Source organism: Gossypium arboreum, chromosome 4 (genome assembly GCF_025698485.1).
Source record: "Gossypium arboreum isolate Shixiya-1 chromosome 4, ASM2569848v2, whole genome shotgun sequence".
In the NCBI taxonomy this organism is placed as follows: domain Eukaryota; kingdom Viridiplantae; phylum Streptophyta; class Magnoliopsida; order Malvales; family Malvaceae; genus Gossypium; species Gossypium arboreum.
The window spans coordinates 11,633,771-11,648,424 of NC_069073.1; the positions used below are offsets into that span (position 1 = coordinate 11,633,771).

General features: G+C 32.2%; 2 protein-coding genes and 1 long non-coding RNA gene across 3 annotated transcripts; 2 read left to right on the plus strand and 1 right to left on the minus strand.

The window, feature by feature from the left end:
- The first annotated feature begins 1,916 nt into the window (after window positions 1-1,916).
- On the plus strand, window positions 1,917-4,913 carry LOC108458904 (cyclic nucleotide-gated ion channel 18). The gene is made up of 6 exons (XM_017758297.2): window positions 1,917-2,673; window positions 2,755-2,967; window positions 3,054-3,364; window positions 3,453-3,564; window positions 3,654-3,890; window positions 3,969-4,913. Exons 1-6 carry the CDS (start codon window positions 2,188-2,190, stop codon window positions 4,761-4,763), a joined length of 2,154 nt encoding a protein of 717 aa, XP_017613786.1. The 5' UTR covers window positions 1,917-2,187; the 3' UTR covers window positions 4,764-4,913.
- A 3,665-nt stretch (window positions 4,914-8,578) lies between these two features.
- LOC108459504 (uncharacterized) lies at window positions 8,579-9,587 on the plus strand. The gene is made up of 2 exons (XR_001867360.2): window positions 8,579-8,907; window positions 9,235-9,587. It is a non-coding gene; the product is annotated as an uncharacterized LOC108459504 (long non-coding RNA).
- A 1,743-nt stretch (window positions 9,588-11,330) lies between these two features.
- LOC108457778 (uncharacterized) lies at window positions 11,331-14,654 on the minus strand. Its single transcript, XM_017756915.2, has 6 exons — window positions 14,311-14,654; window positions 13,045-13,386; window positions 12,858-12,964; window positions 12,620-12,752; window positions 12,256-12,450; window positions 11,331-11,855 (listed from the first exon to the last, which is right to left on the minus strand). The coding sequence occupies exons 2-6, from the start codon at window positions 13,363-13,365 to the stop codon at window positions 11,571-11,573; spliced, it is 1,041 nt and encodes a 346-aa protein (XP_017612404.1). The 5' UTR covers window positions 13,366-13,386; window positions 14,311-14,654; the 3' UTR covers window positions 11,331-11,570.

Genomic DNA, 14,654 nt, shown 5'->3' on the forward strand with positions numbered 1-14,654 from the left:
TCTCCTTCTAGATCTATTCTAAACAAAGAAAATGAAGCAAAAATCTCTTCTTCCTCTTAAGAATTTCGGCCAAAGGAAGGAGGGAAAAGATGAACAAATTTTTTGTTTTTCTTTATCACCTACACGGCAATGGGGGATGCTACACTCACACACATTTTTTTTGTTTCTCTTCCCACATTTTAATTATTAATCATTTCTCTCATGCTCCATTAACAAAACATGTTTCAACATGTTTTCTTTGCCCATAAACCATGTCATGGCGGCCACCACCTATAAAAGGGAATTTGACATGCAAGTCCATTGTTTTGCATGCATGCTTTAATTAGTCATCACACATTTCCCCATCATACTTTCAAAGTTTACTACTAGGTCCTTTCTAGTGAAATTCACATTTATAGCTCTAAATCAAAACATCAAAAATGTCACACATGAATACACACATATTATAGGCATCAAAATAAATTTTAGATTATTTTTATGCCTCAGTTTTGTGGTCCCGAAACCACGTTCCGACTAGGGTCAATTTTGGGCTGTCACATAGGGTTGTCGTCGTCATTAACCCTAAGTTAGCTTACGTTCTCATGTTTAATTTTCATTGTGCGGGCTAAAATGCCCCTGGCTCGTGAGTGCTTCTCATATAGAACTGATGTTGCGACACCTTAGTCCCTATGTCACGACATCAAATGCAATATGCACGGTTTAAGGCTAGCTTCAGGGGTGTGTCGCGACACACCTTGGCTATGTTGCGACACCAAAGGCAGTATAGCAATCCTGGCATTCTGCTCCCTATGTTGCGACATCGAACACCCAACATTGCAACATAGCGACCAGCTTTGAGTTCCAATGCCTTTGAATGGTCTCCTGCACACTTACTAAGTATGTTAGCTCACATTTAGGCCTCAATCAGCCCTTAAGGTCAATAAAAGACTCAAAATGTTCTTTTTATTGAATTTAACTAAACTAAGAAAGCATAAATAAAACATACTAGAATTGCTCATATTCAAGCTCCTCAAGCACGAAAATTAGTTTAATCTGCTACACCGAATTACGGCAAATCATAACACCAACTTAATCAATAACATTATCAATATATATATAATTGATGGATGCAATAAAGTGTGAATAACTAAATTAAAATGTACAAAATGTTTTAAGGTAAAGTTTTGGTTTAGTGGTAAAGTTAAAGTTTTATTTATACAAACTGCATGGGTTCAAATCTCATCATATGCATTTTTTATTGTTTTTTCAAGTAAAAAAAGTTAAAGTACTCTCGAATAATGTAACTTTATTTTAAACACGGGATGATACTTCATAATTTCTTTAACCTAGTTGGTGCTTAGTTGACTTGATACACCATCTCAATGAGATGAAGATAATAAAATATGCATAATAAAAGTAAAATGTAGAGAATATTTAGAGATAAAATTTTGGTTGAGTGGTAAAATTAAGATTTTACTATATAAATGACACATGTAATTTTTTTTGTTGTTTAAATAAAAGGCTAAAGTGTCATCGAATAATACAACTTATTTTAAATACGAAAAAATATTTTCGTAATTCACCTAATCGAGTTGGTATCTAGTTATCTTATGACTCCAACTTTATTAAGAACTTAAATGATAGTACAAATAGAATATAACTTATATAAATATAAATATAAATATGATTTTTATAATCTTCAATTGTAATTTAACATAAATATAATTTTAACATTTTTCATTAATTTGTATGTATATATATACTACTTAATCAAAACTTGAATTTGGTGTATAAAAGTATGAAAATATTTTATATTAATATTTCATAATAAATTTAAATTAAAAATTATTTAAAGATCAAATAATTCAAAATAATCATAACAGTGGGCATTGATTTTATTAAAAATCCTGATAAAAAAAGAAGCAGGGTCCGAGCTTCATGCAGGTTGAAAGGTTGGGCGCAAGTCTCTCGTCTCTCTCCTAAACCAGTTTCTCTTCCACAATCCATCATCTCTCTCCTTCCCTTGTATCACCGCCACGCCATTTCTCTGCCCTTTTTCTTTGTTGTATTTTTCTTTCAATACATTTTTCATGTCAACTTATTTGATACAATTTTAAGTTACATTGTTTTGTTTTGTTTTGTTTTTTTCTTTCTATCCTCCCCTCTTTCGCCGCGGAATCGGTGTCGCATCAGAATCCGCAATGGAAGATGAATAGCGTACTCCCTTCGTTCCGCTACTTACCTGCCACCTCCACCACCACCGCCACCAATGCCACCGCCACACGTCCTACACTACAATCCAAAGACAATGATAATACCGACTTCTCCCTACTATGGCATAACCAAATATTGGACCCCGGCAGCGACCTTGTTTCCTATTGGAACCATGTGTTCTTGATTGTTTGCATTATGGCATTGTTCATAGACCCTCTTTACTTCTTCCTCCCTTACGTGGGGGGGCCTGCATGCTTGGCCTCCGACTCCAGCATGGGGGTCTTCATCACTGTTTTAAGGTCTATGGCCGATCTTTTATATCTTTTCAACATGGTAATCAAGTTTAGGACGGGTTTCATTGCCCCCAATTCTAGGGTTTTCGGAAAGGGTGAGCTTGTTATGGATGCCAGGGAGATTGCGATACGGTACTTGAAGAAAGATTTTATCATTGATCTTGCAGCTACATTACCACTACCTCAGGTTTCAACCAATATTCTCATTTCTTATAAATTTTAATTTAATGTAATCATTTTTCTTAGGGTAGTTTTTTTGTGCATGCAGTTTGTGATATGGGTATTGATTCCAACCACAAGACACTCAAGAACGGATCATGCAAACAACACCATTGCTCTTATTGTGCTCCTTCAATATGTTCCAAGGTTGTTTATTATCTTCCCTCTTAACTCAAAGATCATCAAATCCAATGGAATAATTGCCAAAACAGCTTGGGCTGGTGCTGTATACAATCTCCTTCTATATGTCCTCGCTAGTCATGTAAGAAATGCAGCCGCAATCCACCTCATAATTATTTTTTTTCTTTTCTTTTTAAAATTATAAACTGATGCTTTGGTTCCGTGTAGGTATTGGGAGCAATATGGTATCTGTGTTCAATAGCGAGGCAATTCTCGTGTTGGAAAGCGGAATGCGCGAAGGAGAATGCCTTGAAGGTGATTGCTTGCATCCCAAGTTTCTTGGATTGCAATAGCTTGGTGAAACCGGAGAGGGAATATTGGGCGAATGTGACCAACGTGCTCAACAACTGCGATGCCTCCAACGAAGAGACTGATTTCAAATTCGGAATGTTTGCAGCTGCCTTCACTAATGACGTTGCTTCCAAAAACTTTGTTATCAAGTACTTGTACTGCCTTTGGTGGGGTATCAGAAATTTAAGGTATTGCATTACCTAAAGTGTTCGTGATGGTTCTTAGCTTGCAAGATGTTTATTATGCATTAATTATGAGTTCCTTTCAATTTTGCAGTTCATATGGGCAAAATTTGGAGACAACCATATATATTTGGGAGAATGTTTTCGCAATTGCCATATGTTTATTAGGACTGGTTCTGTTCGCACTCTTGATTGGCAACATGCAGGTATGGTAACTCTTGCTATTGCATTAAGATAGATTGTATCCATGTCCCAATATGTATGAGAAATAATAATAAACTTGTTATCCTGGAAGACATCATTGCAATCAATGACTGTAAGGATTGAGGAGTGGAGGCTTAAACGAAGGGATACAGAGGAGTGGATGAGGCATCGTCAATTACCTGAAGATTTGCAAGAACGTGTTCGACGATTTGTTCAATACAAATGGCTAGCCACTCGAGGTGTCGATGAAGAGTTTATATTGCAATCTTTGCCGTTGGATCTCCGCCGCGAAATTCAACGCCATTTGTGCCTTTCTCTTGTTCGCCGTGTGCGTCATCTTTCTGTATTTCTTGTTCAAATATCAGCATCTACTGGAAAATTTATCTACTCTTATTTATTTGGCTAGGTTCCTTTCTTCGCACAAATGGATGACCAACTTTTGGACGCGATGTGCGAGCGCCTAGTCTCGTCGTTGAGTACCGAAGGCAATTACATCGTCCGAGAAGGAGAACCGGTCAACGAGATGCTCTTCATCATCCGAGGCCAACTCGAGAGCTCCACGACTGGTGGAGGAAGAACTGGCTTCTTCAACTCCATCACCCTCCGGCCAGGTGATTTTTGTGGCGAAGAGCTTCTGACATGGGCTCTAATGCCCAACTCCACCCTCAACCTGCCCCTCTCAACTCGAACCGTCCAAGCAGTTTCGGAAGTTGAAGCTTTCGCACTCCAAGCCGATGACCTCCAGTTCTTCGCACATCAATTCAAAAGGCTTCAAAGCAAGAAGCTCCAGCACGCATTCCGATACTATTCTCATCAATGGCGGACGTGGGGCGCATGTTTCATACAAGCTGCTTGGAGAAGGTTTAAGAAGAGGAAGATGGCGAAAGAGTTGATTAAAAGAGAGAACAGTTTCTATTACAGGACATTGGGTGATCAAGATGGTTATCATTACAACATGGATGATGTGGAAGAAAGGTTACTAGACCATGAAGATTACATTGACGGAACATCATCATCATCCATGGATAATCAACAAAATTTTCAACTTGGGGCAACCATTTTAGCTTCAAAGTTTGCTAAAAACACTAAAAAAGGATCTAAAGTTCCTTTGATTGATTCCTCTGCTGATAGTTTAAAGATGCCCAAGTTGTTTAAACCAGACGAGCCTGATTTCTCGGTAGACCATATTGAAAATGTTTAGATAGACAAATTAAAAGAAAAAAAAAAACAATAGTTAGACAAATTAATATAAAAACTACCCTATCTCTGTATATTTATTTTTACTTTTAGAATTTTAAAAGAAAATCACATTCTTAAATATCCTTAATGTTGACTTTTAAACCTTATAAGCCAAATTATAAATACAAGTAAAACCATATTTATACAATTCAGGGCATTTAATGATTATATTCCATTAAATAAAAAATGTTCAGATCCATCCATCCAATTTATTTGAATACAAATCTCACACGTATTTAATTAAAAGGTTAATTACACCAATTATTATTTAATTTTGGGGTAGTTGATAAAACAGTCATATTGGTTTCATTTCAATCACTCAACTTTAGAAAAATAACAAAACAGTCTCTAACATTATCAAAAAGTGACAAATCAGTCACCTACTAATATTTTCCGTTATAGACCTAACGGGATAGGTGACGTGGCCAGTTAACTAGCTGACGTGGCCAATTAACTAGCCACGTTGGATGTCCACAGTGGAAACCCACCCAATTTAAGAAGAAATTGAAAAAAAAAACCTAATAACAGAGAAGAAGAAGAAGAAGAAGAAGAAGAAGAAGAAGAAGAAGAAGAAGAAGAGACTATAAAACCCCTCTCAAAGTCTCCAACGACCCTAATACAACTAACCCCACAAACAAACCAACAACATCGACAAATACTCCGGCCACCACCACTTGCACCACCATTAAATTGGGTTAGGTTTTTTTTCCCAATATTCTTCTATTGTGTATAAATTTCGAAGGCTAAACTTTGTACCATAGAGAAATTTCTTCTTGAAATACTAAATCGCCAAAAAAACTCTTATCTACCTAATTTTGGTCAATAACAGTACATAAGTAACTAGAACAAAAAACAAAGATTGAAGGATAAAGCTAGAGAAAGAGAGAAAGATATGGGTTTTTAGTATTTTACCAATTTCTAAATCCTAATTTTGGTTTCAATTTCTTTTTATTGTCGTTCTCCTTTCTTTCCTGCCTAACAAGTTTGACAAAGTGATTAGATAGAAGAAACAAACAAGATGGAAAAAAAAAAAACACTCAACACAGATAAAAAGAAAAAAAAAAGAGCTTTCAAATATGGGTTTTCCCCTTTTATCTTTTGCTTCCCCATAGTTTTTTTTTTTTGTTCCAGTCAAATTATGATTGTTTCCTTGTTTTTGCAGTTATTTCATATTAGAAATTTGGCAGGGTCTTATTCTGATATCCATATAATAAAAAGAGGATAGATAGGTATGCTGAGGAATAGGTCCAGAGCAGTGACCAGCAAGCAAACTTTAATGGCTGATCACAACTCTCAAGCATCCCTTGCCCAGAATTGCACTAAACCAATCCCATTTTTCTTCAATTCTCTGCTATTTAAAGCTTTCACTTCAAAAGCCTTTCTTGACACTGAATCTCTCAAGAGTCCTATTTCAATCCTTGACAACAAACCCTTCTTCTTCTTCTTCTTCTTCTTCTTCTTCTTCTTCTTCTTCTTCTTCTTCTTCTTCTTCAAGTAAGATGTCATTTGCCATGTCACTTTGCCGTTATGTCTATAATAGAAAACGGTAAAAATGACTCATTTATTATTGTCGAAACCCTTTTTTATTTTGAAAAACAATGGGGATCGACTTTTGAAAACAAAAATGTGGAGTCGCCACCAATCTATTGATTTAGGTGTGATTGGGCCACCTACTAAAACATTTTATTCAATGAAAAATAATTTTGGTTCATGTAAAATCAAATGAAATGGGTCCGGGAGTCGGTTACGCATGAGGAAGGGTTAGCACCCTCATGACGCCCAAAAATTGGTACCAAATTGATTTGATGCTGTCCTTATACCAAAAGGTCTTAAAAGAAAAGATTTTTCAAAGTATGATTTTTTAAAATGCTTGAATAGTTCAAATTAGTAGTCAAAAATCTCTCGTTTTAAAGATATGCAGTTTCATACCCAGTACGATTGGATACGATCCCTTATACCTTTAAAATGCTATTGATTTTCGACTTTTAAAAATCTCATACATTAAAATTATAAAAGATTATCCAAATATTTGGTTCACCGGAAAAGTCATACCCAGTACGGTTGAGCATGATTTTCCGAATTCCCCAAATATTAGATATTGCCTTATTTCAAAATTTTTGAATGACAGAAAATTAGAAATTTGTTTTTAAAACAAATGAAATATTTGATGCATTACTGACGAAATGTATATATATAAAAAAGGGTTAATGAATATGAAATAATATACACAAAGTACAACCTCATTTAATACATCTAACAATTATATACAATTATTCCAAGTATAATGTTACCAAAAATTCTTTAAGCATGGATAATGAATAATTAATATAAAATAAAATACACAACAATCAACATAACACAAAATAAAATGATGCACAAAAATATGTATGAAACAAAATGATGAATTAATGATCATATATATAAGTTGATAAATTTGCATAAAAATTTAGGATACATGTTTATTGAAATAGTTATTATAAAATAAAAAAGTTCAAATCAAATTATATATGAAATATTTAAAACACAAATTCATTCAAAATTGATAATTCACATGATAACTTAAATAATGTATTAAATATGAAGGAATGACAATACATGATATAGAATAATATACATAATAAATTTATGAAGCATGTATATACAAGTAAAATTGGGTATAATTATTTGTAAAAAAATGAAATTTATAATGTATGAAAGAAACAAAGTAAATATATAAGTTATATATATAATGAAATTTCTAAAAACAAGGTTATATACAAAAGGCAAAATTATATTTACACATAAATAAATTTAGTGATGTATATTTATAAAACTATATATATAAAGGAAATTTTAAAACAAATAGTATATAACATAATTTTACATGTAGCAAAACGATTTGAATTGATGGAACGCATAAATAATGCATACATAAGGATAATATAAGAGTATATACAATAAATAAGTTATATGATTTAAAATATGGTTCTTAAAAGAAATATAATATACACATAAATAACTTTAAAAGAAAATATATACATAGAAAAATAACTTTAAATATGAATTATAAAATTAACTTAAACTTAGCATAAATTATATATATACGACAAATAACGTAAAAAAAACTGCAAATATATACAAATTTGCTAAAAATTATATGTATAAAATACTAATATTTAGTAAATGTAGATAAATTTAATACATATATACGTATAGTTAGAATTTAAATAATGTAGAAAACATATGATTTTATTTTAACCAACAATTACATATATAACATAAATAGGTGAAGAAAAAACAATTAACTGTACATATGATGCAAATTACAACATTACATAAAATTGTATGCAACAAGTAGAAACACAATTACCCAAATTACAACAAATAAATAACCAATAATACAAATGATACAATTAATATGAACATTACAAATAATATAAATGATAAAAAAATAAAGAATAAATCTATATACATCAATAAAGTAATTCAAAATGTAAGAGTAAGTAAAACCAAATTTAAAACTATAGCATAAGTCTAACAAATTACTCAATGAAAATCAAAGTAAAATAAAAAGGATAATTTGCATAAATAAATAAACTATTAATAATAAAATAAGGACTCATATATAACATGCTTGAATTCACAGGGACCATGTTCGAAATTGTCCCTGATCCTGAAACACTGCGTGAAGGCATGGATTAAAATACAAGATTATACAAATTTTGGGGAAAATTTAAAAGAAAACCGAAACAAAATAGTTACAAGAAGGATTTAATCACAGTGCGGCGCAAAGGGGAGGGGCCTGCTACATAAATAAACCATTTCATGCGCAAGAGGGTGGATCCAGGTCTCCAAACGGGCTGACACGCGGACCCTATCCCCCCCCCTTTGAAACGGCGCCGTTTCAATAACAGGGCATTTAACCTTCCTTTTCCCATTCCTTCCCCAAAACGCAGCTAATCTTTCCAAATAAAGTATATGCTATCAGCCCAATCCCTTAGGGTTTCATCTAGCAAGCGCCGCCAACAGGAGGAGCATTTGAGTCATGAAACCAATTTGCAGCCTTAAGATCTCTCCCTTGTTTTCTATTTCAACAAAACAAAGAAGATCCATGGCGAATTTGCAAAGTAAGATATTTTCTTTCGCTTTAATTACTTTTTATTTTGAAATACAATATCGAAAGATTGAATAGGAAAAATGAAACGATTCAACGAAAAAAAACTAAAAGCCAGTAAAAAAAACTAAAAATCACCTTTTTAAATTTGCTTTTGAAATACTTTCTCTCGTATTTAGTATGCGTGCGTAAGTGTATACTATGATTAAAAAAATCGAGGTACAAATAATGGCTTTTTATAGCCAAATTTACAGAATAAATGAAAAATAAAAAATACATTTTCCTTCTGTCACTTGGCTGTATATTCTGTTGCTGATTCTTCTCGTATATTCTTTTGCAGGTATAGAGAAGCGACCGTACGGAGAAAATCGCTCGTGAAAGCCGTGATTGCAGCACTGGTGTGTTCTAGAAACCCCTAGTGCTTTCGGCTGCTGAGATTCCCCTTTTGGGTTCTTTCGAGTTTGGGCCTTTTTGCAAATCGGGCTTAAGGATATTGGTCTTTGGGCCTCTGTATATGTTTGGGCTATTCGGGCATTGGACTAGATCTGTTTTTTTTATTTTTGGGGCTAGTATAAGTTTAGTGTTTATTAAAGGTTGTAAATAGACTATTTGGACTTTATTTGGGTTTATTTGACTGACTATTTATTTATTGCGAGTGAAAAATAAAGGGCCGGGCAAAATTGGTTGACTACAGTTATTTTTTTTAAAAGTTGAGTGACTAAAATAAAAGTAAGGTAATTGTTTTGTCAACTATTCCAAAGTTGTTGAGTGACTGTTGGTGTAAATTACTCTTAACTAAATTTATATTTTCATTACTTTTTAATTTAATACTATTTATATAGGATTGTGTTATCAAACTAGTCCAAGAAACAAGCCACGTTGAATTTGTCTAGTTAAGATCCAAAGGAAATATGATCAATTATAAAAATAAAAATAATTATAATTATAATAAATGGTTTAAATGTGTCAAATGATACTATACTTTTTCCTGAAATTTAAAATTTAAGCCATATACTTTAATTTTGGAACATTAAATTTTATATTTTTGTATTTAAAAATATTGACCCTTCATTAGTTTTACATTAAAATGGTTGATTTGTCAAAAAAAGACAATAATTACTCGTTTAGCTCCATTATTTATGTGAATTTGATCCTTACCTTTAAAACCACAAACAATTACAAGAAAATATTAAAAGTTAAATGTATTTTTTATTTTCAATAAAATATATTTTAAAAAATGAAAACTCTTTAAATTAAAAATATTTTTTAAAAAAATCATTTTAAACAATTCAAAATATAATAGGTGTTCTACAAGGGTAAAATAAAATATTAAACAAATAAGTATTTTAAAAAATATATTTATCACTTTTTAAAATTACTTGTGGAATAATAAAAGTAAACTACGTATATCAAATACTCTCCTTTAAAAATATATAAGTATATATATATATATATATATATATATATATTGTTCTAAAATTTTAAAAATATGTTATTTACTTCATAAATGGTAATAAAATCTCTCCAAATTTTGAGCTATTCATTCGATTCATATAAATCAAATTTTAACAAATTTTTATTTTAAATAAGATATTTAGTTATATGGCAAGAATATTTTTATGTAAATTTAATTATAAATATGTAATATTAGTACAAAATAATTTTTAAGCAATGATACAAACTCTAAAACAATTAAGATTAAATTTAATTATTTTTTCAAACTACAATATATTAAAAAATTTCATATAAAAATAGACCTAGTGTATCATGAGCAAAATTTTCCACAATATATTTAAATTTAATTCAGTTATTTTTCTAAAAATTACACTAATATTTTTAATTATTTATAATTAAATTTAATTAAAATATTTTTCATATATAAATGATTTGAATGAAATAATGATAAAAACTCTAAAACTTAGCTCCAACCTAATCAAACAAGTTGTTATATTATTATCCAAACAAATGCAGAAGCTATAGCTAAGTTTTGAATCCAACTTGGGCTTCTTATAGCTTAAGCTAAGAAATGGAGAGGAGGACCATAAACATTTTTAAAATTAAATAAAATAAAAAGATGTGAACATATGATAAAGACTTCTAAACTAAACCCAAACTCTTAGATACGTTACCCAGATTTAGCATGGGTACATTAGATACATACATACATCATACATGTATCTATATATATATAAATATATATATATATAATACAAGTACATTAAAAAAAAATTAAAACATCATACCTCATTTCTAAATATATATAAAAAATAGAGAGTGAAGATTTAATAAATTAGACTAGCAAACAATAACACCATTATATGTCATCGGTTCACAGCATGTATACATGGCATTATGTAACATATATGATAGAACATTCAGCTATGAGATTAAGCACAAAAAAAGAAAAAAATGGAAAGCTGAAGCAAATGTATACTATTTTCGGGAACCATATGCAAAGAATATCATTAATTCGATTTCAATTCCAATCCGACTAATTTCTTAACCAAGATGGGAGATGATTCGAGAGAATTTACAAGGAAAAAGGACAAAACCAAAGCCAAAACAATAATAGGTGACTGTAGACTCTGCTCACTAAAGCTCATATATTTGTGGCCAAAATTAAAAAGAAGACATTACTTGCTACAAACTCATTTATGGTCGATATAAAACTCACCGTTAGGAACCAATAACGAGACCTTCCCGAGTGATGTTTGTTGTCACGCGAAGCACTGCTTGTGCACTTAAAGGAGAGAGCTTTGACAGACAAAAGTTCTCCCAAGAGCCCATTTCTGGATTCTCAGATACTACAGTTGAGAGACCATGGGACTTCTCATATACAGTTTGCAGCTCCAAAAGAAGGGTTCGAGCAGCCTCCCGTGATTCTGGGAGCTGGTCGCTTAGTTGGGATGCAGCTACTTGTATCAATTTGTCAATTCCATATTCTTTAATTCCCTCAACACCCTGATAAAATCAAATGAATAAAAAAAGAAAAATCATAAAATACGACAGGACATCTATCAAATCCTATAAAATAAAGCAAACAATCATGAAAATAAGTGAACAAGGATATCAGAGGTTGAATCATCAGTATGCATGAAAAAATGGTGGGATAAAAAGGAAAAAGAAACAGTAGCTTTGCAAACCATATATACCAAAAATACCCATATATAGCTAGACGCTAACTACTTTAAATGAACTTAGTTAATAGAAATCTATATGAACTATGTTGCTGCAAATATAGCAAACAACGGTACCATCCAAACCAATGAAACAAATTGAACATGATTAAGACTGCAAAAAAAATGGACTTCCTTCCAGGTAAATAAAATAGCGCTAAGCATATCAGATCCCAACTGCCTACCAGACGTGGAACACTACGACTAAAGCACATTGATGCCTTTGCTCGAATTCGTGGGTTTCTGTTCTTCAGATAGGGTTGCAACTTGGGCAACAACAACATAGGGGAAACTGAAGTAGTCATAGCCTCTAAGGCCCTCTCAGCTGCCTCACATACAAATCTTTTGTCTTGTGAAGCCTTAAGAAGAAGCTGTACAAGCTGTATCAATCATATTTGAACACATCAGAAAATCCAGAATAGGTTTAATTGTTTCCCAAGATGAAGAAACATTAACAAAAGAGAATAATATCAAAGATGGAAATGCACCATCCAAGGCATAGGAGCAGCCAGACTAATATGCAATAAATCGTAGGGAATGTGAAAGTACCAGGGGATCCAAAGAATCAATCAAATCATCATTATATGCACTGAAAATATCAGCAGATGTCATAATTGCAGTTTTACAAACAGCACTCCTAGGATTCTTCAAGGACTTAACTACAAGAGGGATCAAATCACCCCTGCACATTAGAACAAGGAACAGAATACACTAGTCAAATTAAACCTAAGACACCCGATTCTCTAGTCTTTCTAGTCAGATAACCAAGTAAGAATTTGAGACTTACAGCATACTATGCATTCTTTCCTTATGGAATACTGATAATCGACGAACATTATTGAGTGTTTCAACAACCAGAATCCAATCTTTAGAGTCAAGTCCAGGTAAGAGCTTCTGAAATAGGTATATATGCAAATCAGAAAACAGTACACCAAATATTAGAAATTGAAGTGTAAACCGAAAGTAAATTATACCTTAAGACATGTATCAACATCTTCTAGATCACTCAAGTTCTCAGATTCAATGTATTCTACTTCCGAATTAGCTACCTCCACTCCAACATTTACAGTTTCACCTCCATTTATTTGAACAGAAGTGGAGCTTTTATTGTGCTGCAAATTTAAAGTTTCACCTCCATTTATTTGAACAGAAGACAGGCTTTTCTTCAGCTGCTCTTCAACATTTTCAATTGTCTTCCCATTGCAAGGCTTAGTAAAATTCCCTTTACTGGAGCTGTCATTCTTCCTCTCAGGTGTAGGTAAAGTATTGAGATCTCTTAATGCATTCCCCGACATTATAGAAATTAAAGTCTGAAACTGAAAGGCAAGGAATAGACAAACAATGACATATTCCAGAGAGTGATCAACAATGAACAAACCTTACAAACTTGCAGCAAAATTAAATTAATTGCTTGGCCAGTTGGTTTAGAGAACTCCATAGCTGAAAACAGTAAAAATCCTTTCTTTTTTTCTGCATATTCAACGACTACTCATCTTTCATCTCAGATCAACACAGAAAACAAAGTGATTCTAAGCCAAGCAATCGAGAATCCTTAAGCAGTAATCATATGTTCAATGCTTGAATCTTTCCTTCCACAAATTTCATCTCATTTTTAACAATTTATACCTATAATACCTACTACTGTACAGCCTAACTGCCAACATTTTAACCAACATTCACAAATTAGGCAATATTTGAGCCACAAAACTGCCTACTTCCACTTCAAATTTTTCTTTCTAAACTGCCATAATCTGAAAAACATTTTACCAGTTAAAGACTCTAAAGCCTCAATTAAACCAAATTTACCACTTAAAACAAAAAAAAAAAAGCCAACAACAAATATACACCAAAAAAATATTTAATTATAAATCTGCGTTCAAAGATATAATCAACGAAAACGAACAAATCTAAGTAACTCTTCATTAACTTTGATTAAATACAGATAAAAATACACGGTTCCACAAATTATGAAATTTCCAGTTTCCACAACAAAATTTAAAAAGATAATCAAGCAATTGCAAAGAGAGATCTAGATGTCGAAAATGACATCACATAAACATTAAAAATAAAATAAAATAAAATAAAAATATATTATACTAAATTTATATATATATGAAAGATCTGACCGAGAAATGTGCTTAATTTTTCTCCGAGATTTAAATTTCACGAAACAAAAATCAAAAATTAATATATATATATATATATATATATAGAGAGAGAGAGAGAGAGAGAGAGAATACCAAAGATGGAGAGAGAGACGAAGCGATCGGCGAACACTGTGACTTGTGTTAAGACTGACCAGTGAAAATGGCGACTCTTTTATATAGAAGGAAACAAACTGATCCAAAACGATATCGTTCCAGGCTATTGCGGGAAGAAAATCCGACCGGGGCCGGCAGGCACGGGTCTATTGCATGTGACTGTGAGAGACGGCCTTTTGTCTTTCTCTCTCTCCTCTCTCTCTCGCTGTTGAAATTAATTTTTATTTTCTAAGCGCCCTTGGTCTGGCTTTAAATACCGAAAATGCCACTGTTCCATTTTTCTCTTTAAAAAATGAAAAATGAATGACTGCAGAATAAAACAT

Excerpts from the sequence above, each read along its gene's own strand:
- LOC108458904 (XM_017758297.2), top strand. The coding sequence starts at position 2,188 with ATGAATAGCGTACTCCCTTCGTTCCGCTACTTACCTGCCACCTCCACC. Across the intron at positions 2,968-3,053 it reads TATATGTCCTCGCTAGTCAT|GTATTGGGAGCAATATGGTA; the intron begins GTAAGAAATGCA and ends GGTTCCGTGTAG. Across the intron at positions 3,365-3,452 it reads TGGGGTATCAGAAATTTAAG|TTCATATGGGCAAAATTTGG; the intron begins GTATTGCATTAC and ends TCAATTTTGCAG.
- LOC108457778 (XM_017756915.2), bottom strand. The coding sequence starts at position 13,365 with ATGTCGGGGAATGCATTAAGAGATCTCAATACTTTACCTACACCTGAG. Across the intron at positions 12,451-12,619 it reads TTGATTCTTTGGATCCCCTG|CTTGTACAGCTTCTTCTTAA; the intron begins GTACTTTCACAT and ends TGATTGATACAG. Across the intron at positions 11,856-12,255 it reads GTCGTAGTGTTCCACGTCTG|GGTGTTGAGGGAATTAAAGA; the intron begins GTAGGCAGTTGG and ends TGATTTTATCAG.